We start from the raw sequence: 26,525 nt of genomic DNA on the forward strand, positions 1-26,525 counted from the left end.
ATGGCATATCACTTTTCTAAAGAAAACTGTCTTGTTTCCTTTTGTTACAAAAACCCCACATCAGAATGCTATTACCCATGGTCATATTCCAAATAGGAGCAGTTCTCAAATACATTTGGAATAAGACAAGGAAGTCCTACTGTGCCTCTACTGTAGCAACGACAGAGGCAAATCAATTGCATTAGACTGGTTAGAAATCTAACACAATCCTGCACATTCCCCTTGCACTCTGTAATTATGAGAGCTCCAGACTGGGGGTGGTGGTTTGTGGGTGTGTGTTATGGGGCAACTGGAGTAAGCTCTTTGGAGTATGGCTGGAGAGCAAACTCACAGATTCAACAGGTTTGCTCCACACTGAAGCTCTTCTGAGGAGTCACTCTCCAGTGCTGGGAATTTTAGTGGTAAAATTCTATTTAAGCTTAGATAATCTGTTTACCAACTATTTTACAGTAAACTGATCATAAGTGAAGCTACACAAATCTGTGAAACTAGATTTACAGACTTCATTTGAGGTTTGGTTTACCTGGTTAGATGGAGGCTATAAATACCAGCAGTTCTGGCACTATGAGCTCAGCATCTGTTGGCAACATGTCAACAAGTACACCATTACAGCTAAGTTCTTAATTGCTGAACAGCCTCAGACATCCTTCTGACCCGAAACAGAAGGAAAGCTTTGTAGCTAAGCCTTCAGGAAGTTTTTCAATTCAATTAACAGTTCCTTATCAAACAGACATGAAAACACCACTTACACTGTGAGCTCCTTGAATTGTGCGGACCAAGTTGAGCCCTTTCCAAACATAGATGTCTCCATTTAAAGCCCCAGAGTAGGTGATGTCTTCTTTAGCACAGGCTAAACACAGGATTGTTTGGAGATCTCCTGTTTTACCAAATATTCCTCTCTTTGCTGTCAGGGCATTTCCACACAATGTCCAAAACTGTGAAATGTAAATTATGCAGATTTGGAGAGGTTTCTGCAGAATTTCTGATATTTCACATTAGTGTACAGATCTCAGACACACATCCTGACAGAGCAGCATCTGAGCAGGCACTGAAGTGATTCCTTCAGTCCTATCAGAACATCCACTACTCCAGAACCAGCCCATTTACCAAGGAAAGATCCAGGCAAATGTAGTACATCTAAACCCAAACCAAATGATCAAACTGCTTGAGGGGGGGAGGCTCAATGCTGTCTCACTACTGCCACACTGCCCCTTCCCATTCTCTCACTGTCCTTTATCAGGTTTTGCTGGGAAATGCCGTCCAGACAAGCACATGTTTTTAAACCCAAGAAAATCCCATTTTTCTTGTCTGCAAAGCACAGCTACAGCGCTGAAGTGATAAAATACTTCATCTTACACAACCTGCATGCTGGAGCAAACATTTCTGCCCTTCTCCAGTGCACTGAAAGATTGTGCCCCTCAAATATAGTCACAGTTACTGAGAAACCATCTGTTCCATGGAGACTACAAACGCTTGTACATGAGACAACTCCCTGACTCCCAGAGTAACAGGTTCCCAAGTATGGAAAGGGACTTGCTCAGCTGCCACACAAAAGTCATTAACATTCTGCAAAAAGGAATCTAGGACTGACTGGAAAGGAGAAGAAGAGTGAAGAAAAAGTTTGTCTCAGAAGGTTGTCTTTAGAGGTGAGCTAGAAATATCAGACTACTTGTTTTTGAATAAGAGTGCTTTTTAAATTTATTTATTTAAATAAACACAATTTATCAAGCAGAGGTCACGGTTTGTGTATTCAGCTCCCACTCAAGGACCAGACCTTCTGGGGAAGGCAGAATAAAGAGAATATCAATGAGAGATGTGCAAGAAAAGTGCTGAAATCTCCAGTCCTGTCAGCACCAGGACACCCTGGACAGGTGCAGATACAGAACACCAAATCCCTGGGATGCAGCACAGCACAGTGTGTCAGTGGAGCCATCCCTGCTCTGTCATCTGATAGACACTGGCAGAGACTGGACAGGAATAGTGATGACATGGATTCATCATGTCCATCTATTCCCACTTCATTTACCTACAGCCAAATTTTTAGGCATTTTTCTAAAATTCTTTATTCCAGAAAATCCTTGGATCAAGGTTTTTTTATTGCCTCTTAACATCAGTCAATTTAGAAGGCAGAGGGAATACTGCTCCCAGGGCTCTCATTCCTTGAGTAAAACCTAAACTCTCCTCCCTTCTGGTCAGCTGAGGAAGGGCTGGAGAGCAGGCAGCGGTGCTAGAAGGGTGGAGGGAGGATACTGAGCTCAGTGAGAGATTCCTTAGCTCCTGGGCTTTACCTCAGCTTCTAATCCCTGCTCAGCCAAATGAGCCAACAGAACTGGACTGCTAAAGGAATAAACAGCACAATTCCCACAGTGATAAAATTCCTCGAGAACTGTTATTATCACATTCCCACAGGCTTGCACCAAACAGCAAATTCAGGCTGCTGCTGGAGGACCACTGGAGGGGAACACAGAGTAATTTCCTCTCCATGCTGCATTTTTTCCTGTTTTTTGGCATTCCTTTATCTCTGTATATTTACAGTGCCTGGTATTCTCTGTGTTCAGGGTGATTATGGCCCTTTTAAACAGAAGACAGGTGCCAAACAAACACAGGTTGTGGAAAACAGCTTGCAGAACACAACAGATGGTATCACTGCTGCCAAAACCACCCACAGTTTGAAGCAGTGGTGGTTTAAGGGCACGAGCCTCTCAGGAACAAGAACTAGAGATATTAACTGGTTTCCTAAACTTCTAGTTAAAGCTCTTCCCACCCCAGTCATGTGAAATAACTGCCATCTGTTAGGAATGTTTTTGAGGAGACAGGAGAAAAACAGAAACCTGAAGGGGATCTTGGCAGACAAGGATTTGTTTCTAAGTTTTCCACAGGCATGAGAATGTTTTATCCTAAACATCTAATATATATCTAAGTTTCTACTTCAAACACTTCCATAAAGGGTGACTTAGAGGGAGCAAATAATGGTGCACCAGTTCTGCCTCTGCAGGCCCTGCACACTTCTCAGTGGTGTTACATGAGGAGCCCAAGTGCAGGTCATTCTGTCCACATTTTTTACCTTGGTCCTCCTACAGCTGCACAGTGACACTCTGTGATGCTGGATGAGGGAAACCCCTAAAGACTGAGACCATTAGGGTGGAATGGAGAGGGCAGAAGACCCAAAATGTTAAGTACATAATGATGAAAATCACACCAAAGAATCTTCCTGACTCTCTTGTTCAGGTAATCTGCAACTCAGGCACTGCTGAGTGTCTGAACTGGCTTCAAACAAAACATTCTGCAAAATGTTCACAGCATAAAAAAAAGAAAAATATAATCTGTCCTGTATTTCAAGTCCTCATCAGGTAAGAACACAGATTTCTTTAGTGTAAGTACTTTTGCCAAGTAAACAATAAAAGCTCTTTACCTTTATGTGTTTTACTCCACAGCTGACAATTCTGTTTGGCTGATATTGATCCCAGGAAATATCGAATATCTGTTAAGAAAAATATTAAGATGGTATGTTAACATATACAGTAATGGCATCTAGGTTCAGCTTGCTTTTCCCAGTGCTTAGCCATAATTTCTGTTGGAAAATATTACAGAAAATGAAAGAACATTCTACAGGTAAATTTGGAACGCTTTGTAATCAAAGGTCTAGGCAAACACGGAGGGTTCCTCACACAGGTCTATCAATACACTTCATCCCTGACTCCACGCTGCAAACCCATTCCAGCTCCAAGATACTATTGAATAAACAATATTTACATAGGCATTCTTTCCCACTCTCTCTTCTGAGCAGAAGCTCCCTTTTCTGGTTAGGAAAGTCTACTGGGACTAAGATTTTAGTACTTCTAGCCTGTCCTGGAGAATTCTGCTAATTCAGAACCTGATCTTTCTCTTACTGAGGTCAGCAGCAAAACTTTCAGAGATGTAAAATGTGTTATAATATGATAATATATATACAAGTTGTCAGAATGTATCCATAATTTATTTTAACGTATGTATCCATGTGCTTACATATGTCAGGGAGGTATTTTGCTTATGCTAAACCTGGTAAAACATCTCCTAATCCTGAATAACATTCCAAACTTAAACCTGGTCAGTTCTCACCTTTATTTAAGTTATGATCCTTTACCTGAAGCTAACAGATACAAAAGAAATATTTACCTCAATCAAGTTTCTTCTACAGGTAACTGTCTTAAGGAAAACTGAAAGGGATATAACTAAATTTGCCCTCAGGATAAACTGTCTTTTTGACATACTCAGAGACAAGATGATCTTTGGCCACTGAGTTCTCATTTCACACCTCATATGAAGAGCTACAGATCACCCTACTCGGTGCGTAGGTACATCATATTTCCACCCCAGGCTTACTAACAGTGCCTTGTGCTGGGCCTGGCACAATGAGAAGGAATAAATATCTTGTCCAGTATTTTAAAACCCAGGTACAATGACCAAAATTACCTTTGCATTAACCTAACAAACAAAAATTATTTTTGAAACACCCGTGCAGCTCCCAGACGAAACCCAGGAATGCTTCCATACAATTACCCGGTCGGAATGGCCTGTAGCTGTTGCCAGGAGCTTTCCTCTCTTCCAGTCCCAAATACACACTGTGTTTTTGGCATCCAGTCCCACAGAAGCCAAACGCTGAGGAAAAACAATGGCAATCTAGTTAACATGAAATCAACCCCTAATCACTTTGCTGTAGTTCTCAGGATTATGTGTACAAATGGGTTTTCCCACATGTGACCTGGATTTGAACCACACTGCAAAAGCAAAGACATTCACATTCAACATTTGCTCACTGGAGAGAGCACTGAAATGTCTCATCTTCTCTAAAAGGTCAGGTTATTGATTTCAGGCTACCAATGCTCCAAGTGAAATTCTTACCCTGAAACATCTGAGGTGCTTGTTTCAGGTGTATACCTCTCTAGCATTGATGTATTAATCTGATAATAAAAGTGAAAAAGGAAATAAAAGCTTTCACTATTTCCAACTACTGCTTTGTTCATTATGCTCATTTTGTTGAGCTTTAGAACCAGAACTGGATGTACTTTTAATAATTGCCTATTTCATAGCTTAGTGTATCATATCACCAGTTAAAATAACTAAAATAACTAACTAATAACTAAGCTAAATTAAAGTTGTATTGCTTATCAGTTAAAAGAACTTAATTTTAATACTTCTCTATTTCAATATTGGAAGGAATAAAAAGAACAGAATAAAATGGAGTGGGGATTCTGGAAGGGAAAAAGCAGAGTGCATCGATCTGTGACATGCCCAGAAGATCAGCCATTACTGTGTAAGTTTTAGGTCTTTTCCCTTCCAGTGACTGTCCTAATTTTGTCCAACTTTATATGAATTCCATAAAAAATTGGCTCAAATTTTGAGTAAGCAAATTGTTTAAAATCTGGACCTGTCTGTGATAACACAAAAGGACTGAGCCAGCAAAGGAAAAAAGTGTTATTACCACAGACTCCTCTAAAATACTGTATTAGGAAAAAATATTAAATGCAATAAAGCTCTCAACAACAGAATAACAGAGAGAGGAAATAACTGCTCATAGAGGAACATAAGGCTCCAGTTTTCATTCTGTAGCAATAATTCAGAGAGCAGGTACTCAAGGCCTTTTCATCCCATTCCTGAGTGTAAATACCAAGTGCACATCTTCCCTCCCGGAGGGTCCCTGGACAGCCTCTGCATTAACTGCAGTAGGTTCACACACCCTTCACTGTCTTAACAGGTACAGTTTCTTGAATTAGAGGGATGAAATAGATATTTTGGGACTTTGGTTTAATGAGAGATGACAACAGGCATTACCCTGATGCAAAACCTGCCTAGTGAATAATGCAGAACTCAACCACTGTCCCACTAGAAAGTGCACCAAGCAATGTGGTATTAATGAAAACAACAACAATGAAACAAAAACCCTCCAAAGAACCCAACTCAACACCCCTCACCACCACCACCAGGAAAAAAAAACTATTTACAGACTTATACCACAAGTTCCTCCAAGTCCAGTCTCCTTCCACAGAAATAAAAATACAGAGAAATTAAATGAGCTGTTCCTAGAGGAACATAAGGTCTTCATGGGGCAATCTGGATATTGTTGGGAGGAACAAGGTTCCCTTGGAGGCTTCACCCTAGGGCAGGGGCAGAACTCTGTCAATGGTCTCTGACTCATAATGGAGTTGTGAAGGGAGGGTTAAAGAAGTTTGTACAATGGAACAAAGAAATAAAATTATAGCTTTTGCAGGAAGTCACAATGTGAAAGGATTTCTGTGCTTTAACGTTACTCAAAATGTCAGTACTCCGGTTGCGGGAGCTGGTCAGTGTCAGCATTACACCACTCCCAGCAGCAAGGCCACTGAGAAACTCCACTGGCCCAAAGGCACTGAGGACACAGAAGGATCACACAGGAGCCCTGCACCCATCAGCCCAACAGTGGGAATGGGAAATCAGACCTTAGTACTGGGAATGGGACCTATTTCATATGTGAAGACAACGCCTATACATGGCTTCCTAAACATTCCTGTTTGCAAGCACTTTTAACGGATCCCCTCAGGGTACTTTGGCAACAACCACAATGAAGAGTTAGGACCAAGAGAACATTTTCCATCTAGGGAGAGCAGGATAATCTGCAATTATACTCCCTTAATTTTGGAAAGCAATTTAACTCAATGTTATAGTTGTTATAATGCGTTGTGCTAGAAAATGAAGTACTGAGACTTGTCTAAAAGAGTTTCAAGCAAAGGGGACTTGACAGACAACATGGAGAATACAAATGTTCCCTTGAAACTGCAAAATAGAGCATAACTACTAACTAGCAAATTAGGTAAATAATTGTGGATAAACAGAGGAGGAACCTGAATGGAGTTTGTGGCAGTTACGTAACAAGAAACATCAGAGCACGCCCTGAGACATTCAAGGCAAGGTCATTACAATACTGGGGGCTCTCAGTGAGTACAACCAGCAGAGACCCCTTTAGACAACACTCCAGGACCACAAAAGGAGTTCCAGTAAGGGACAAAGGCATGGAAATTAGTTCTAGGGAAAGTAGTGTTTATGTATTAGCTGGGAAGTGTATTGTAATATGCCTGATCAGGATGGAATAAATGACCTGTTGTAAAGTTTCACAACACACATTCGATTAAAGAAAAAAATCACTCCTCCAACTGTGCCCAATGCTGGAATAAGGAATGGCTGCTTTCTTAAATTTCAAATCGTGTCAGAAAGTTTATTCCTTAGCTGACTTTGGTATCAGCAGGGAAAGCACTATGGGAAACTAAGAAGTACTTGATATTTTCTTTTAACCTTGGCCTGCTGAGGAAGGTCTCCCGCTGGCAGAAAAGTGATAAATGCTGAATTTCCTTTTTGGTTGAAACACACTTTTAGTTCTCCTTCTGGAAGGGAATTTGACATAATTCTATTCAGAGAATTCACAGAACTACCAGAAGAAAATATGTCCCAAATACTTTAGGCACATAATTAAACAATTATTTTTAAGCCTACACAGATTTGAAAGATCTAACTAAAGAAGCCTAGTGCTTCATTTATTAATTTTTTCATTAGGTGTGTATGCATTATGGCAGTGCCCTTCCCACTCCATTAAAAATATTTTTTGAAAACAGATAAAAAGGGTTAATCTGAAATAACTCAGAGCAGAAATTGAACTGCGTGGTATTGATGAAACAGTTCAGTATGAGGCATCTGCTTTGTAGGTAATTCTGTGAAGGAGAGATGTTAGCACTTTTAAGGAGAAACTGTAGTTAATTCCTGATTGAAGAGAAGACATTTTTAATTACAGGCAAAATGACAGCTCCTCATTAAACATTTGAACAAAGTGCAGTTTCCCTCCTGCCAAATGTCAGCTCCTGCTCAGACAGAAAAAGCCCAAACTAAAATATGTATTTTTAAATAGCAACACTTCTGCAAGAAATGCAGCTCCCATCAGGACTGTATTAATCACAGGTAACACAAAATAGGAAATTCACTCCGACTCTATTTGTCTCCAAAAGCTGCTTTGAAGGTACATAAAATAAAGGAAGCATTCAAGCTCTCCCCTGCGTATTGATGATCTGCATTTACTACAAACAATAACAAATCCTGTGCACACCGATCTGCATTCCCCACCCTGCGGAACATGAGGCCAGGGAAGCACTGCAGGAACAATTGCGCTGTCTCCGCGCAGGGTCAGCTCCAGCCTGGCCAGGAGGAATATATCCCCATTAATTAATCCAAAAGGAACAGATATCCCAGAGTTTCTGGTACAACAAAAGCAAATTAACTTGGCTCAGAGAGAGGTGGGGTGGCCCTGTTTGAGACCCTGCACGTGGAGCAGCACTCACACAGGAATGCACAAGGAGCAGAGCTGAATCCACGGAGATCCACTCTGGGAATGCAGCAGAGTCACCTAGGCTTTGCCTCTGCCTACTTGTATTTAGGAAGTGGACAGCTGGCAGAGTTAGCCGTGAAAAGAATGCAGTTCTTACTGCATCTACACCATTCCTGACTGTTGCATTTATTTGTGTTTTGGGGCTGGAATACAGATCTTCCCTGGCTTTTAACAGCCTTTGGATACAAAAGAAGGAAAGCTTTGCACTGGGAGGTGCAAGCAGTGTCTGCACAGTCTGTTTTGCCCTGTCACAGACACCAGCTCTCTTGGGAATGCTGACTAAATGAACCAGAACTGCCAGCAGCTCTGAGCTCCAAATACTCACAGACTTCCTCCCATGCCCTTTAATTCTGGCTCAGCACAGCAGCTTCTCCTGCAAAGCCAGGAAGAGCAGCAAAAAGCCAAGATGCATTATCCATATTCATGTTCTCCAGCACTGGTTGTTCTCCAAATATAAAAGTGTTCAATGCAAATTTTTATTTCCAGAATAAACTGCAATTTCTCAAGCACTTTCAGAAAGGGAATTGTCACTGTTCTGCAAGGTCAATGTGGCAGCGAGTTTGGGTTTTAATTACAGCAAGCACTCATCAGGGTCTTCATGAAGACCTCCACCTCAAACACTCCCCTAGCTCATGAGTCTTCATTCCCATGAGGTGCTTAAATAGCTTTAAAAAAAGCTTAACCGCCAGCCTTAGGAACTTAGAAATGAGGGGGGAAAAATGAAAAGCATTTATTATGAATGAACAAGATCTTAAAAAAATATTACATCGTTCGAAATTTTGTTCTGTTGCTCTGAGGGTTTTCTTGTCTGAGGTTTTTGGTATCAGCTAATCTAAGCATTCCTAAAATACTTTAGCAAGTATTATATCAGGAAACTCATCAGGACAAAATTGTCATCAATAATGACAAAATTGCACAGCCAGATACTTATTTATAACGCTCTGTGAAATGTTTCTCAGGTATATGTGAATTTTAGGTCTATTTGCCTAAAACTTTTAACACTGCCAGACAGAAAAAAAATCATTGTGTTTAGCTGGGAACAGCCCACCATTTAGTTATATTTTAAATTTTGTTTCAAGATATCATCTGGACTAATCACATTGTAGAAAGCCACACTGTGTGTCCTAATGCCATTATTCAATTAAATTGCCAGTGCACCTCAGCCAAGGAGACTCTCCCAGCAGTGAGATTAGTGCAGCTCTTCTGCCAGAAAACCTGCAGGGTTCTCAGGGCTTTGCCAGGAACTGATTTCTTTGGACAGCAGGTGACAAGCACACGGTGAAGCCACTGCAGTTAAGCCACAGAGGGGCATTTCTGCTCTGGATACCTGTCCAACACCCGATGCCTCCGCTCCATTCGGATGCCAGGCTGTGATTCTATCCCAAAAGCATCTCTCGTGCAAGAGTTGCGTTTGCAGTTCTACTGCAATTACAATTATGATACAAATCAAGGCCTTGAACAGCAATCACAATTCAGTTGTAACAGGGGTTCGTTCCAACACTGCAGCCCTGCAGCTGCTGAAACACAAAACATTTAAGGTGCATCTCTCAGTGAACCAGAAATCCAGCTCAGTTCAGAACCCAGAAGAGGAGCTGTACTGACCTGGCCGTCCGAGTCGAAGGCCAGGCAGGCAACTCCATGCGTGTGCGCATCCTTCAAGACAGACACGGCCTGGACACGGTAGGAATCCCAGATGCAAATGTAGGGATCCTTCCCAACCTGCCCTGTGGCTACCAACGTTTTATCCGGGTGAACTGCAAGACTGCAAACAACACACTGAAAGTTATAACACACTTTGGGAATGATCACAGCAGTTGTCTTCAAAACTCAGTCAATTCCAGTATTTACCTGAAATGTTTTGCTGAGACTGACATGGTGAGTGCAGAATACAATTTATCATGTAATAATATTTTAACTAGATAAAGGAAGAGCGTAACCAGAGAATTTTTAAATACTTTTGATTGATAAGCTGATTGAACACAGACTTGGATCGTAGTCTTTCACAGGTTTATAATGGATGATTTTCTATTAATTTTTCCTTTCGCACATCAGCTCAAATATTCTGAAATATGGACCAGAGGCCGAATAATGGATATTGTTCACTATGAGAAATACACACAAGAAGAAACCCTCTCATCTTTATATGTTCAAACATAGCAATCTCAGAAGAGACATAGAAATAAATTGTTTCACCAGAATCAAACCATGTATTTCTTTTCACAACCCTTCAGATATGAAAATAAGAATAAAACCACTCTGCAAAGTCATATGAATACAAAGGCAGTTTTACACAGTTACCCAGGAAACAGATCTGAACAGGGGGTGAGTATGTGAGCTACACATGAAATAAGGAAAACATTCTTTTAACAAACTGGCACTCACCAGGTGTCCAGGTGAATACTCCTTCTATCCCAGGAACAGATAAAACTAATTATTAAGAAAAGTTAATCAAAAAGCTTAAGAAAGTTTTGTAAATATATGCATTTCATGGAAAAAAGAACAATTTTACCACAATTTAACTGCTTTGTCTCCCCTGCCCATTCCTTCCTCCCTCCCCAGGCTTGAGTTGTACATTATTTCATGTGTCAGCTAATTCACCTCAGTTCTTCACCTATACAGGCAATAAAAGGTGACACCACAAACTTAAGGTGTGCTAGCTGTAATTAAGTTAAAATACTTTTCTTCAAGAACCAGAAGGAAAAGATTAATTGGGCTAATCTCCCTCACTGCTAGAGCAGAACTTAATTACATGTGCCACCATTTAGCACAGCAGTTGTCACACACCAGAGCCTCCTCTTGGGTTAAGAGCATGAACACATTTCCTAAACATCAACACGTCTGTACTGAATGTCTCTGGTATTTGTTTTATTCCTTTTGATGCATGAAGTCAGCCACTGGGGGAACTAAAATTAGGGAATAATATCAATTTTTGGCACATAAATTACCAGTCTGATTTCCCAGCCCTGCTGAGGACATTCATCTCCTGCCACCAGCCTTTCCAATGCACTCCCCCTGCCCACGTTCAGTCTGGCTGTTAGATAACCAAGGGCTTATTTTTGGCAGACAGAGCAGTGGGTTAGAGGAAGGAAATGAAGCCAAATTTCAAGAAAAACTCTTGGTGACTGTTTGTTACTTGTATATGACTTACATGTTTGATGTGTGTTCAACTATAAAAACTGTAATTGTACCTATACAGTATCTCTTTTACAGTGGTCATGTGCTATCTTCCAGGTGTAAGATCTTCATGCTGCTCCCTGCCTCCTTAAATGGGTATCAACTTCATTGTCTGTGTTTTGAACTGAAAAGGTGCATTTTCTAAGCAAACATCCCATAACTAGACCATTTGTAATGAAACTACATCACTGTTTGCACAACTGGAAAACACTAAAATACTGAATTTGTTTTGTTATATTTATACGGAAATATCTTTAGAAGAGACAAGGCATTCAAACAACAGCAATGTATGATATAGAAAACACATTATTGCAGGATTAATTCCTATTCCTTCTACAGGGAGAACAAGATCTAAGCAGGATGGGCAGAAGAAATTCCCCCAGAAAATTTGTCTCTGTTTTCCAGGTTTGAGGGAAAAGGACACAAACTCCCTCTTGCTAAGGAGCTGGGAGGCAAACAAGGGACCAAAGCAGCAGCAGTTGCTGTTGGTGCTGCCCACTGGCCCTGGCAGCCACTTCCCCATGTGACAAGAACGTCTCTCTGTGGGAACAGCAACAGAGGAGGCTGCACGCACAGGGACAGAGGCAGAGATCAACTGCTTTGGGAGGGCCCATTCCCTTCCTTCCACGGAAGGCAAAAAAAAGCAATGGGATTCCTGGTTAAATGCACTTCTGTAAATTCCAAAGGCACTCTGATGTGTGTGCAAAAAACCTCTTTAAACCAAGTGCCTCTCCCAAGGCACTTCTTTTACGCAAATAATCCATTCAGGATGAACCAATAAAGCTCAGGTAATATTTTAACATTATATATCATTAATAAAAAGATCTATTAAGAAGATGAACTTTCAGGGAACATTTCCTTTTCCTTCCCTTCAAAGATCAACAAGCCTGAATCTAAGCATCCATGGCTAGAACCATGTTAATATAGGATAATTAAAGATGCCAGACACATGTTTCAGCAGGGTCTGATGAAATGCTCTGTAAAAGTCATTAGTGGATCCATCTGGTCTAGGGCCCTTGCCAGATGGCAAACTCATACTACCTCCACAATTTCTGTTGCAATAATATCCCAATCCAAGATTATTTCTGAATAATACATTAGAATTCCAAAGGACTAAAAGTATTTGTTTCTTGCCTACACTGTATTTCTGTCTATACTGCTTTTCTGTAAGAGGTTCCATACACTTGTAAACAGAGTATGAATTTGAAGTTCCAAGACAGAACTAAGTAGAAAAGTTCAGATCTGGCTCAAGCCTCAGAAGCAGTAACAGAGAAGGTGGAGGTGCTCTTTTCACATGGATGCACGATGAGAGGACAAAGGCAAGAGACACGAGCTGCTTTGTGGGAAACATTGTCTGCATACAAGGAAAACATCCCTTCACTAGAAAAACTAAAGATCAGGATAGCTGCCTAGAGGAGTGGTAGAATTCCCCTTCCTGGAAACAGTTCAGGACTTAATTGGCTTGACAGGACCCCAAATAACCAAATCTAAGGCTGTGCTCTCAAGAGAAAGCTGGATTGGATGATCTCTGGAGGCCCCTTAGAAACCAGAATTTTCTATGGCTCCAAATACTGAAATACATCAAGAAAGTCTAAAGTAATCAAAGTTAAAATGCATTTTGGCTCACAGCAGTTAACTTGCATTAGATAATTGCTCCCTGATGCTGCAAAAAGCAAGCACTTCTGTTGTCTTTAATACAGGCATACAGAATTGATGGAGATCTTTAAATGGGTGTATCAAATGAGAGACAGAGGTTTAAATCTCACTACTCTGGGTCTTTTAAACCTATCACTGCACTATCCTATTAATGAGATAGGCAAAACACTTTTTCACTGTAGCAGAAAATGGAACATTTGCTTTTGTAGTTTTGGTGCGTAAGTTATGTTTTCTATTTCATATGCCATATTAATTTGAATTTTTTAAAAATCATCCTATCAACGGTTTGTTGCTCATACAAACCAAAGCTGGTTTCCAGAACATCCCACCTGACAAAAAAGAAATTGCTTTTTGTAAAGGAAACAAACACCTGCAGCTCTGAATGAAATCACTGTCTCAGGTGGACTGTCACCAGCTCTTGACAACATAATTCATCCTCAGGGCTGGAATGTTATGCACTTCAAAGCAGCATCAACTGCTTTAAGCAGTAACTTCAAATTTGATGCTAATTTAAAATAATTCTAAATAGTCAGACACTCATCAATTAATCTCTGTTTCAAATCCATCCAGTTTTAAATTTGGAATAACATTTCCTGTTTAGACAAACCTTTACATAAATCTGCAGTTTTCTGTAACAGTGCTAGATTATGTTAATGGAGACTTAGGGAGAGGCAGATACTGTCTGTATTCTATCAACTGTCTTCAGGAAGTCTCTTCACAATGAAAGAATTCATGTTTCTTGTTAAAAATCATCTACAAACCCCACAGTTTTGCACAACAGAGAACACGGCAGGTCCTTCTTCAGAATTTAGGTCAAACTTGTGAAGTACTCCGGGCACTGACTCTGCTGCGCTTGAACAATACTAGACAACAACAACAACTTTTCTTAGGACTCTTTCTCTGTAGCAAAAATACCTCTGAAGGAACAGTATTTCCAAAAAGCTCCAAGCCTGTCCCAATATCGCCACAATCTGCCAGCAGGTATTTTCTCCTTTGTTGCCTCCACCTGCTCCTGGCAGGCCAGTAGCACGTGGGAACACCAGAGAGCTTCTGCATTTTACTGCTCACGCAGTGCTAAGGACAGAGCTGTCCTCACATGGCAGCAAAGAACACAAACACTCACTCAACAATTCCCCATTTCACAAAGCAAACTGAGTTTCTTTCCTCAGTTGTGGGGTCAAAAGGGAATTCACTGTAAGACAGAGCTATTTTAGCAGCAAAATAAGGCAGGATGCAGCCTGATCCCTGTTTCTGAATACAACACAAAACATCATCAAGCCCCATTGAAAGGAATAATGGAACAAAGACCAGCAATTAAATGGAAGCAAATGCAGGGGCCTTCAGAAGCAAGGGATTATCTGAAAAGGAAGACAAACTAGAAAAAGGGAAGAAGAACAAGGTAACAACAAAACAACCTGCATAAACCCCTTCAGATCTGTAAAAATGGAGAAAGCACTGAGAAGAAAACTGCAGAAAACTGACAGGCTAATCTTACATCTAATCTGCCCCCAAATGAGTTCTGAAACACCAACACGGCAACCATTCTTAGAGGAAAATCCAGCTCTTAAGAACACAGGAGATTGTTGCTCATGCACAATCACAACTCCCAATCTTTGGCTCCTCCAGCAGAAGCCCAAGACCCACAGAGCAGAATGGAGCCGGCAGGCAGATCACACACCACGATAACCAATTTTATTTGGCATGTACCATAGGGCAGCTGAGGGAGGCTTTGGGAGGGCACTGCAGGCATGAGGAACAAGTGGGAGAACAGAGAGAACAGATCTGTTAGCCCCAAGACACAGAGACTCTCTGTGTGCACATATTTGCACGTATAATACAGTTGATACACACATACAAGTGAATTGCTTTTTTTACACATCTGAACATATAGCTCTAATGATACTTTTAAATACACTAAATATTGCCACATGCTTCTTGCAAACATCTCAAGTACAGAGCATATTTATCCTGACAAAATAAAAACATAAATGTTGATAAAAATACTGCAATGGCAACATTTTAATTTACTGGCTTGATTGCTATATGGCAGTATCTTGTTTACATATAACAGAGAACAGGATACGTGTACAGAATGATGGGTTTTCTAAAAATCATTTAGGCATTTTTAGGTCCAAGCTCTTACTAGCTGTTCCACTGCTAGTCTTCCCCTCCATGCTCCCTGTGTAGGAAGAAGAGTGATACAGACACAGGTTCTAGCATTTACTCATCACTCTGCACCAGCTTCCTACTTCCAAGAAGCCAGGCTGCCTCTGAGCCACAATTCCAGAATTTGGTGGCCTGTCCCAGACAGCTCCCATCTGCTCTGAGGAAGCAAACACCCTCAGACCAAATTAAGTCAGAGCAGGCCATGACTGAAATCACTGTGTTGGGCTGGGCCACAAACCGAGCTCAGACTGAATCATTTATGAAGTGGATATGCAGCTCAGACCTAATAAAGGTCCTGGAAACACTTAAGAGTGCCCTGGGAATCCACGGGGCATCTTCACAGGGGTTTTATTTCTGACTATTTTCCAGAAGTCACCTGAGGTAGAACAGTGAAAGAAGCACACAAAGTTATAACCATTCCTGCCACTCTTTATCCTTGGAAAATTCCTGCTCACCTGCTCCTCATGCCAGTATTTGTTATTCAAGCCCATGGAGTTATTCCACCACATGTCAATAAAGTCTGTTCAGCTGCCCAAGGCTTATTAGAACTCTTGACAGATCAGGTCCAAAGGGCCTGAGCATGGTAGAACATGGAATTTCTCATGGCACCATGGAGCTACAGAGGGATCAGAGTCAGGCCAGATTTAAAAAGTAAATGGCTTTTGAACACATGATTAAGATTTCCCCAATAACAGAAGGTGAAAAAAGCAACAGGAAAAAAACACTCTTAAAATGTAATGCTTTGAGCAAAAGCATTCTGCATTTTAATTAAGACGACAGATTTATACTCATATGCATCTGTACACAGAGAAATACTGGGCAGATTCCCAAATGAAAAGGGAATAGCACCACAGCACAGTCCTGCAGCACTGGGGCTCCTCCTCATACGTGGCTGCAGTTCTCTAATGATTTATTTCCTTGTGCAGGTTTATTTTATGAATAGCTCATAGATACTTTGCAACTCTTGAGCTTCTCCCAGTGAAAAGCAATCCTAAGAGATTTTATCCAAAGCCCACATTATGACACTGAAAACTAAGCAACAACAACTGTTGATGTCCTCATGAATAGTGGGTTTTAAGTAACAACTGATTGGGGAAAATACCCAGTATTCCTTATGAGCCACACTACCCCACAGAGACCCTGCTGCACAACTCTGAAATTCAACCACCATATTCCAGTTTGCCCATGCATGCTCGGGGTTCCCATTTGAGTCTAACGATATTTGCATTCATGATGATGAACCAAACACTCGTTTTGATGGCCAAAGCAGTTGTAAATAAATACCCAAAACCGACACAGATGACATCCTTCTCAATATAAGCATTGTGACTTGATGCAATCAGTAAAACGGACCTGAAATTATCAGTTGTAAAGTAAAATCTGCTAGAACTGGAGACTAAAAAGAGAGGGTTGGGAAAGAGCAAGAACTGTACTTAGTTCAGCACTGTATTTGCCCCTATCTTATTCTATGCTTATGATACTTTATGGACAAGGTAACACATTCTGTAATAAAATATACAATAAACCAGTAAGTAGATATTGGCCTATGATGCTGAGATAAAAACAGCAACTTAAATGCTATCAGTGATTTCTCAATACATGGAAAGCTAATGAAACACTGCTGTAAATCCAGTACTGCTCAACAGGAACGTGCAAAACTTTCGTGTTCATCTGGTATAAGGAATTTGAAGGCCAGTCTGAACACTGTGATCGAAAATATAAAATTCATACATCAGATAAAGCCTGGAAGTGAAGATATCACTGCCACATATTGGAGCCTCTTATTTCCTGTGTTCACCTTATTCCAGCCTGATTGTGGAAACACCAGAACCAAATGCAACCCAAACCAGACACACAAACCATGTACAGCTGCTGGCAATCAAACCCTTTATTTTTCCCATTTCATCACACTCCAGGGCTGAAACAACTGAAGATGGTCTGAATGTAGCTGTGCCTTTCTTCCAAAGGCAAGATGTGAAGATCATTCAGGCCAAGATTAAGCTGACAGCTCTACAATTGGTGGTCATAGTGAAGAGGAAATCTGAGCACTAACTAATAGCCCAGATGCACTAATTAATTAATTGCCCGAAGCATGGTGATGGGTGCAGATGGCCCCCGTGCTTGGTGGCACAGCAGGAGGTATTCCCAGGGGGGATTCTCCTGTTCCCTCCAGAGCCTGACTCAGGCACAACTGCTTTGGCATTTCCTGGATCTAGTCTGCTGTTAGTATAGCCAACATTCAGCACTGAATATGGGTATAACTATGCAGATCACAGTCTGAATCAAAACATTTGCAGAAACAGCTAAGAAAGAAGAGAGGGAAAATGGGAAGAAAATTTTGGAAACAGGACAGACAAAAGACAGAGCTGACAAAAGAGAAATCATGGGGGAGCTGCAAAATGAATATAGAAGATGTGATAAAAATAACCAAGAAGCCCAGAGAACAGCCAAGGGGAAATAGGAAATGCTGCAGAGAACAAGGAAAAAAAACCAGCCATGGTCACAACTTTCCTGGTTTGCCCCTGTTTTCATTTTTATTTTAAGAGTTTTCACCTCATCCTGTTGAAAATCCCCGGGTATATTCACATCTATGACAAATTGTGTGGTCTAACAAAACTCCCAGGCTGTTGTTAAAGAATTCACACTGTGATAATAGTACTCTTTGCATAGGTTTGCCCTCACCCGATTGTCAAAAATAAGGATTTTAAGCCTAGGGAAAGTGTTCTTACTTCAAGGGAAGCAAACATACAGCTGCATCCTACTTGGGCCTTCTTCTCATGGCTGTCCTGCCCTGCAATATTTAAAATTTATGCACTTCAATAGCAAGAAGAAGAGAAGAGGAAGGGTTTGATTCCATAATATATCAAACTAACATATCAAGCTGCATTTCACAGGTCAGAAGCAGATCATTCTTTGTACTCTGAATGTCTACAGGAATGATAAATTTTGCAATATTAGATGTGGCTAGTAAAAAATACTCATTTTTAGATGCCTCAGGATAGGGGGAGTTTTCAGTGCTACTAAGAATGCTTTTTTTCTTATCTCATAGGAATGCAAAGCCAAGACCAACAACTGTTCTCAGGGAAAATATCTATTTTAGAGGTTGAAAATCAGTAGAAACAGGAAGGAAATAGGAAGTTCTTATACGATCATGTGGAAATCCTGCTCTCTGGCCATGCTGAAGTGAATAACAACAAACATCAACTGAGACAGAAACCACTGCAGAGCAAATAGGAACCATATGTAACATCAGAATGGGTCTGTTCTCTAAACTTTCAGACACAATGGGTCAGTAGAAAAGTCATGAGTTATCAGTTCTATGAACAAACACTCCTGCCAAGCTTCTGAAATTCTGCTTCACTAGTTAATTATACAGAACACAGATACAAACACTACTCTTAAAAGTTCAAACAGTTTATAACAAATACTTATTATAAATCTATTTTCCTTTTTTCTAACAATTCAGACAATAAAGATTTCTCTACAATTATCCACAAAACAGCTTTTCTTTTTTTGAGAAGGACACTTACTAAAATAAGTGTGACTTTTGTTACCTTGCTTTACATTGTCCGACACAGCCTGAAGATTCTAAGTATCAAGTGCCTCTTTTGTGTGAGACAGATTAAACAAAGTCTCTGTTAAACTTCTCAGATAACAGAATTTACCTGGTTTCCCAGAGCCTATTATAGCTGCAAGACCTTACCCAGCTACAGCCTGTTATTAAACAAAAAGCAGCTAAGTACCATTGCTTTAGAGCCAACACACAGAACAATTAAAGATTAAAACCAACACCTTGATTTCACCATACCCTGCTGTCCTGCTGATGACAGAGTTATGCAGCACCATGGCAAAACCAACAATGATTCAGCAATAGTATACCAATACTCTGCACATAAAACCCAGAAAGACGAACAGGAAAACACCAAAGCAACGCACTCAGAATTTAATGCTGACTAGAATTTCTCACTGCTTCCCTTTCAGCCTTCTCTCCTTTCCACCAGTCTTTGTCTGTTCAGACTTCTTGGTTATTTGGTTGTTTTAAAAAGCATAAAAAAGTAAAAGAAGTACTTACCAAGGCTCCGGAGTAGCTTTGGAGAGGGCAGCTCAACAACTGAACCCTTTATATAACCTCCTGCTCCCTCCCCCTTCCAGCAGACCCAGGTTTGTTACAAATGAAGGCCTGCCAAGCCAAGGTGCAGGGACTTTCATTGCTCGGGTTAGTTCTGTTACTTACAAATTCTGCTGATTAAATTCAGGTGAAATGCTCACCTGAGAACAATCTGTGCTTAACAGGTGGCAGACAACAGAAAATTCTCACAGGACAGAGGTGCTTTTAATCAGAACAAAAGCTAGGACTCAAGTGCACATTAACTTGATACCACAAATTTCATTCTCCAGCCAAGGTCTTTCTCCCAGGGGAATCTCTGATGTCTAAGACAGGGATGTTACACAAATATCTTGTAGATCTGAGGTGTTTGCTTGGCTGAGTAGAGGTTTCTAAATGTCTAGAGAAAGGAAGCTCATTTTGAAGATTTATACTGAAAAAAAAATCCTTATTAGTCACAAGTAAGCAAAGGACACACTTTTAACTGGAGTCTGGCTCGTGGCACTGCCTTCAGATATTTGAAATGTGTCCAAAACTCAGCTGCTCACACTGAAGGATGGTGTGTATTTTGCTCCACTTGTGAAAGCACACCTAAATACTCCCAACTCGTATGTCTTAGAAAAATCACCATCAAGACGCATCTTCCTTCACTCAGCACATACAAATATTATTGAGTTTATCTTTACAGAAATTACTAAAATAGTAGCAAACTGTTACTCTTTGTGTAAAAACCCAAAAGTCTGTGAATTAAAGAAGCTGCACCTCTATCTAGAGAAAGGCAGAAATTCAGCTTGGTCATTTTTAGAAGTTAATTGTATATAGAAATTATAATCAGATGAAAGGTTTATTTTAAATTTTTTTGTGCGTTTCTTGGTTCATTGGTTATTTTTATGCGTAAAACAACAATTCTATGATGCTTGATTGTCAAATCAGCTTTGGATAGTCACTTAAAAATATTTAACTTGTTCCACTTTTAATTTTTTTTTAATCCTTAGTATTTTTCTGTGATGCTACTGAATATTTCCTCTAATTCATGTACTACTTCGTTTTGTAAGTATTTTATCTGCTTTTATTAAAAAAACAAACAAAAACAAATAAACAAACAAACCCCACCAAAACACCCTAAGGAGAAAAGAAGGGAATGACTTTATTAGTTACATGGGAAATAAAGTTTGCCCCAGTCTGGAGTGGCATACAAAAGCAGGCTGCCTGAGAAGTTAGAAAGTCGATTTTATTTTTCCATCAACCCACTGTCTAATGAAGTAAAAGAAAGAAGCAGCTTCAAATGTAAACATTAATAATAATTACACAAGCCAAAGCATATTACACAAGCATATTCTTTTGCCTTCTGGAATCTCACAAAGGCTGTGCAAGCTCTAAAGATGTATTTTTTCAGACTCATGTGGATATGAGTAGCACTTTTGGATGAGAAACTGTAATTCATCAGGACTAGAAAAATCAAATTACTTGTTAGACTTCTACAATAGAAAATCTTAGAGAGTCCAAACACCAGGAGTTAATACCAACATGCCAAGTGCACCAGACATCCCCTGTCTCTGCCACAACTACTGAAGTGAAATAAATCTAAATGCTGTTTTCCCCAGAGTTATTTCCACAATCATGTTTTGAGTGCATATTAAAATGTAGGATTTGAACACAATAAATTCAGCTAACTCAAGTTACTGCCGCCCCAGGGTCTGTGGGACACACCTCAGGGTATTGTTATTAGAATTTTGTACTGCAAACCAGATCCTGAGCTGATTTGGGGATTCAGATCTTTTGTTGTTCTCCCAAAATAGGCAAACAGATCAAATGGGTAGCAGACTTAATTTAGGTAACTGTGCATTGGAGGAATTCCCAGATTTGCCATAGAAGGAAGAATAAAACTGAGGAGAGTCCCATGTCAGTGATACCTAAGTTTGCTGGTTTAAATTATCTATATTACAGTCTGCAGTACTGATACACTTGCTTCTTGGCTGAAAGTACAGCTGTCAGTGTTTTCTGATCAGATTTGTATTTCTGAAAGCAAAAGATTACTAGAGATGACTGATGTGGGACACATTATCCACATTCTTCTCTCTCTTGCAAAAATATCAGACAAATTGGGAAACAACCAGAATTTTAATGTGTGTTAATTTGAGCAATGTATGTGGTGTACATTTGCTTTTATTTTTGTATTCTGCAGACAGCTGGAATAAGTTAAAAAAAAATCTGTAATCATCTCAGAATTGGAAAAGAAATTGAAAGTCAAAGCTTTATTCTATATTCATTACTAAAATATTAGAATAGTAAAATTATATACTTTTGTTTCATGATCTTATAAGCAAGCCATAAGCATATCTAGAAATGTTTGCACTTTTACTTTGGAAATGAGATTTATAACCCGGCTGGAATACACCTTAAAAATATTATTTTGTTTAACATGGTATTAGATAACAGAAACTTTTTCATTTAATTAGAAGATGGCTGAAATAATTGCACTTCAGTGTAATAACATTCAAGTTATCTTATTTGGCTGAAAATAGGGCCCACTGGATGGGTTTTTTTAACTTTTTCTACATTATCCAGACCAGGTCCAACAGGATGTCACCCTTTATCAGTGTTTTCCAACTTCCAGATACAGTTCAAAAAAACCCCATAAAATCTGGAGATTGGCATCTATTTTCCAACAATTCCTCATTTTAAAACCCCCTTCACTTCGAGATGTAGGTTTAGGAAGAGGACCCTTTGTAGGTTTTCATTTAATACCTTTACAGGTAATACACACACATTTGAGTCCCAGTTCCAGTTCCTCCTGGGCAGATGGAAATAGCTTGTTCCATAAAAGTTGGTCTCTCTTAGGTTTCAGGTGAGTGTTACGGGAACAATCCAGCCCCTTCTTCAGAACAAGCACCTCTACTGATGAATTGAATTGCCCTCAACTGTTCAGGGGAAGAGCCACAACATAAATATGGATTTTTACACGGAAAGGTGAGAATGGAACAAAAAGGATGCAAGAATGGAATGAAGAAGAAATAAGACAGCAAGGAAACTTTCCATATATTAGTCGGAGAATGTCTCAGAGTTAGAGAGACTGAGGCAGCCTTTAGGGGTGACTGTGGGGTCATGATGAAGAGCAGGTTCCAGCAGCTGAGTGGGAGTTTAATTGATAACTCGGAAGTCATCTCCCTGAAGACTGGTGAGAAGCACTCATCTTTATTCACTCTGTCAGCTGGGCCATCTTGTTACAACAATGTAAGAAATATAAATAAAATAAATCTGAGAAAAAAGGAAAAAGTGTTCAATCAACTGAAGCATAATCTAAAATACAAAAGAGGATTCTAATTAAGAAAAATAAAGTTTATATTCAGAATGAATGAGATGCTGCCACATTTTTCTACAAACCAAATTCCTCAAGGCTTTTGCTAGTTTATGAAAGAGCTAGTAAAAACCACATGATTACATTTTCAAGGTAAGATAGGCGAAATATGTTGGCATGCTGCATGAACAACCCAGTCTGGGAAGCTCCAAGTCCATGAGCAATCCAAGAATGAAAAAGGAGACAAATCTACACTAGTCATCATCCCATTGGAACTTTCCCATTTGGGGTGGCGGATGCCAGAGGTACCAGTAAAGCAGTTCTACCCCAGTGACTCGTGCGAGCCAGGAGAAAAACTGAAATCCAACATGCTAGAAACAGTATGCTTACATTCCCACAGCAATAACCAGTGCAGGACATAACTGAAAATGACATTTGAAATGCCACGGTCTGTCTTCAGAAGAGAGAAATGAAGAGCTAAAAATCCCCAGGACTTCCTGAGCAGAATGCAATGTCTCATGCCTTAAATTCATGCTGACATACAGTGAAGCTCTTCTGTTTTAACATATTTGGGCATGTTGTCCTAAAGCCACAGCCCAAGCCCCAAAGAACAAACCATGGTTGGGGCAATTTGGGTTTTTTTGTGACTCTCACCTTTTTTTTTTTTTCTTTTTTAAACTCTTGTCACATACTGGAGGGAAAAAACCCTCCTGTCACAATGCAAGAGGTTTGGGTTTTTGTACTGGAAATATTTCCTAGCAGCCTAAATTTCTGCCAGCACTCAGAAAAAGCTTAGATGTGCCAATATCAAACAACTATACATAGTCCCAACTGCTTAGCGATTACAGGTTTAAGTGGAGTCCGTTCATAAATAGAATGAAGGGACATCACTCCCCACCTCCTTCCTCCAGCACAGAAAAGAGGGAAGTGAAAGGGGTAATTGTGTGATGACATTTAGTCAACAATTTATTTGAAAGCCAAAAAAATCAGTTTTTAATGTTTATGCATTATATAATAGTGCATAATTAAATAATAATACTCTCTGTGTGTATGTGTATATATATACACACACACAAACACCATTTATATGTATTTGTGTGTGTACATATGTTTCAAAACCCAGAACACAATACTGACAATGACTGGGGTGGATCACAGAAACTTCAGCTCTGTTGATAGCAGCCTGTGACAGCTGCAGAAGATGTTCAATTTTGAGGGGCTCAGGCTGACAAAATTGTTATATCTGATAGGGAGGAAGAAAGCAGAAAAAAAAGTGTGCAGTTCACTAAACGGTCATCCTATATAAAGTAACTCCTACCAAACTAAGTAACAAGGTAAAAGAACATTTACCTCTAGGCAGTGGGGAGTCCTACTGATTGAAAAAGAAAAATAACAGATACCACAGGGAAAATGTGAAATGCAATACACATTCAAATAACTATTTAATACTGCAAGAAACAGGGCATTCTGAAGAGCTGACTTATTTAACAGCAGTGTATTCATACCTCATATAGTCTGTCCTTGGTTGAAACACAAAATACATGGTTATTCCTAATTTATATTATCTTATGACCCTTCACCAGGTCTAATAGGCAACGAAAATACAATTGTGAAGTTATACTGATGTAGACACAAGTGCCAAAATATTCCTTGCTCAGAGAAATGCATGCTGCTTTCTCAGCTCCCTTACAGGAAAATCATGCTTTATCTCACATAAGGCCAACTCTCAGAGAACAAGACTCTCTGTTCAGATTTACAATATTCTTAAAATAGGCATTTACAAAAATAAATAGCTGTCACCCATCTCCCATGCAGATCTAAGATCTCCTCACATGCCTAGTCACACTCCTGTATCCACCAGGCTCTGGAAGGTTGAAGACCCACAGTCTGGTTCCCACCAAAGCACACAAACAAGCCCTGGAAATTCAAGTATTTTCTAGAAATTTTAGACATGGAAGATTAGTTTACTTTCAAGCTTTTAAAATAATCCATCTGTGTAACAGAGCAATTCATATGTTGCACATAAGGCAGTGCCCACAGAGTCATCATCATGGCTGGAAAGCAAATTATGTCTGTGGTAACTCCACAGAAAGGGAAGAGAATTGCAAAAAGTGAGGACAGAGTCTGGGAATTTAGCAAGTTCTCTGAATCAGATAACTTCCCTTCTGTGCTGGCTACAAAATGGATAGTTGGGGGAAAACGTGAAGGGAAAAGGTTCAGAACCTCTATTTAGTGTTATTTTAGGAAACAAACTTTGTAGAGGTTTGAGGAAAGCTGCCCTAGCATATGGAATAAGCTTGGGTCCTGACTTTGAGGTCTCAGGGAACACCACAGCCAGACAATGGAAAGAAACTACACAAATACCTGACACACTGTTCAAACCCACAAGCCACATTCAAATCCAGCCCTACAGTAACCTGTCATGTTTCTGGGATTGCTTTAGTCACTTCAAAATGAACTCTTATCAAATGCAAATACAGCAAGTTTCAAATAAAAAGTTATGCCGTGTTGGTAATGTTTTCCATAAGTAAAACTTTCAGTATTAAATTTCTGAGGAAGCAGGGTGTCACTGGAAGTGTTCACCAATCTTCCTGTTCCTCTGAAAGACTCATCAGACATTTTGAAAAGATGCTCACAAAACCACTTCATCTTATCTGTCCTTCCACAGAATCAGCTGCACTAGGCACCTTCACAATATAGGACCCTCCCTATTATTCAAACTATGTCTTTTAATGCAATATAGAATTACTAATTATCCAACCAGTTATTAATTTTACCTGTGTTTTAATGAACGTGCAGCCAGTCACAGACACAAATAGGAAAGAGCAGGTGTGAAGGTATGACACGACATGCTGGATTTAAGAGGGATTACTATGATCCAAAGAATACCTTTTAAACTTCTATTTTGTGATACTAATAACAAGAGTTATGTAAACAAACATAGAATTATGCCTTTCTATGTTTTTATGTAAGCACTGTGACTCATTTTCTTGCCTATTACTATTATTTCTCTTTTTCTCCTGGTTTCTTAGCCAACCCTTCAGAGCAGAGATTGGGAACCTGGAGCTGTGCTTTCAGTGAAACCTCAGAGAGCTGGGCTCATCCGAGCCCTTTTTGCTGTATTTTAGGCTCAGTGCTGCAGTGGAGGCTGAAGAGTTTTGTGCCATTATGTAACTGCCTGGCAGCATGTAGCTTCAGGCAGTTATAATCTGGTTTACTGCTTGTCATTTGCTAATACTTGGGGTTTTCTCTAGCTTATGGTATCAGGGATGTTACAGGGGGGTTTGCCTTCCCCTTCCCAGTAGGAGAGAGAGCAGGCTTCAGCCACAGCTGCCAGGCTCATGTGGAGAATACAGCACATCTCCCTGCTCATGCCATCTTCTGTGCTTCCTTCTGCCTCAGCACACAGAGCAGTGCCCTGTGCCCTGCCCCACGGAGGGTGGGCTCTGCTGATGGCTCCTATGGCACTGGAGGCTGTAGCTTAGCAGAATCTAGGAGCACAAGCCCAGGGTAAGATGCGGGTGGTGCTGTTCCAATAAAATCTGCTAATCAAGTGCATACAGCGGGGTTGGGCAGACTTCCAGATTTAACCATACCATGGCATACAGCCAGGAGTGGGAAATAGCAACACACTCGGTCGTGAGCAGGGACAGAGAAACAGGTCTCTGCATTGCTGATTGAAGATCCTAATTTCTTCCAGAGCTTTACAAATTACAAGGTATTAAAGAAGGCTTCACATG

At 40.1% G+C, this 26,525-nt stretch overlaps 1 protein-coding gene across 2 annotated transcripts in view; it reads right to left on the reverse strand.

Annotated features, from left to right (window-relative positions):
• EML6 (EMAP like 6) overlaps nt 1-26,525 on the reverse strand; it is an 86,881-nt gene that overhangs the window by 50,651 nt on the left and 9,705 nt on the right. For both annotated transcript variants that reach the window (XM_066177937.1, XM_066177936.1), the window contains exons 3-6: nt 9,989-10,148; nt 4,540-4,638; nt 3,413-3,481; nt 750-935 (exon numbers count right to left, since the gene is read on the reverse strand). In XM_066177937.1, the coding sequence (XP_066034034.1) occupies nt 750-935; nt 3,413-3,481; nt 4,540-4,638; nt 9,989-10,148 (514 nt within the window). The remainder of the gene's footprint in view (nt 1-749; nt 936-3,412; nt 3,482-4,539; nt 4,639-9,988; nt 10,149-26,525) is intronic.

This window comes from Chamaea fasciata, unplaced genomic scaffold (genome assembly GCF_029207755.1).
Source record: "Chamaea fasciata isolate MVZ Bird 193981 ecotype frontalis unplaced genomic scaffold, bChaFas1.0.hap1 SCAF_3, whole genome shotgun sequence".
In the NCBI taxonomy this organism is placed as follows: Eukaryota; Metazoa; Chordata; class Aves; order Passeriformes; family Sylviidae; genus Chamaea; species Chamaea fasciata.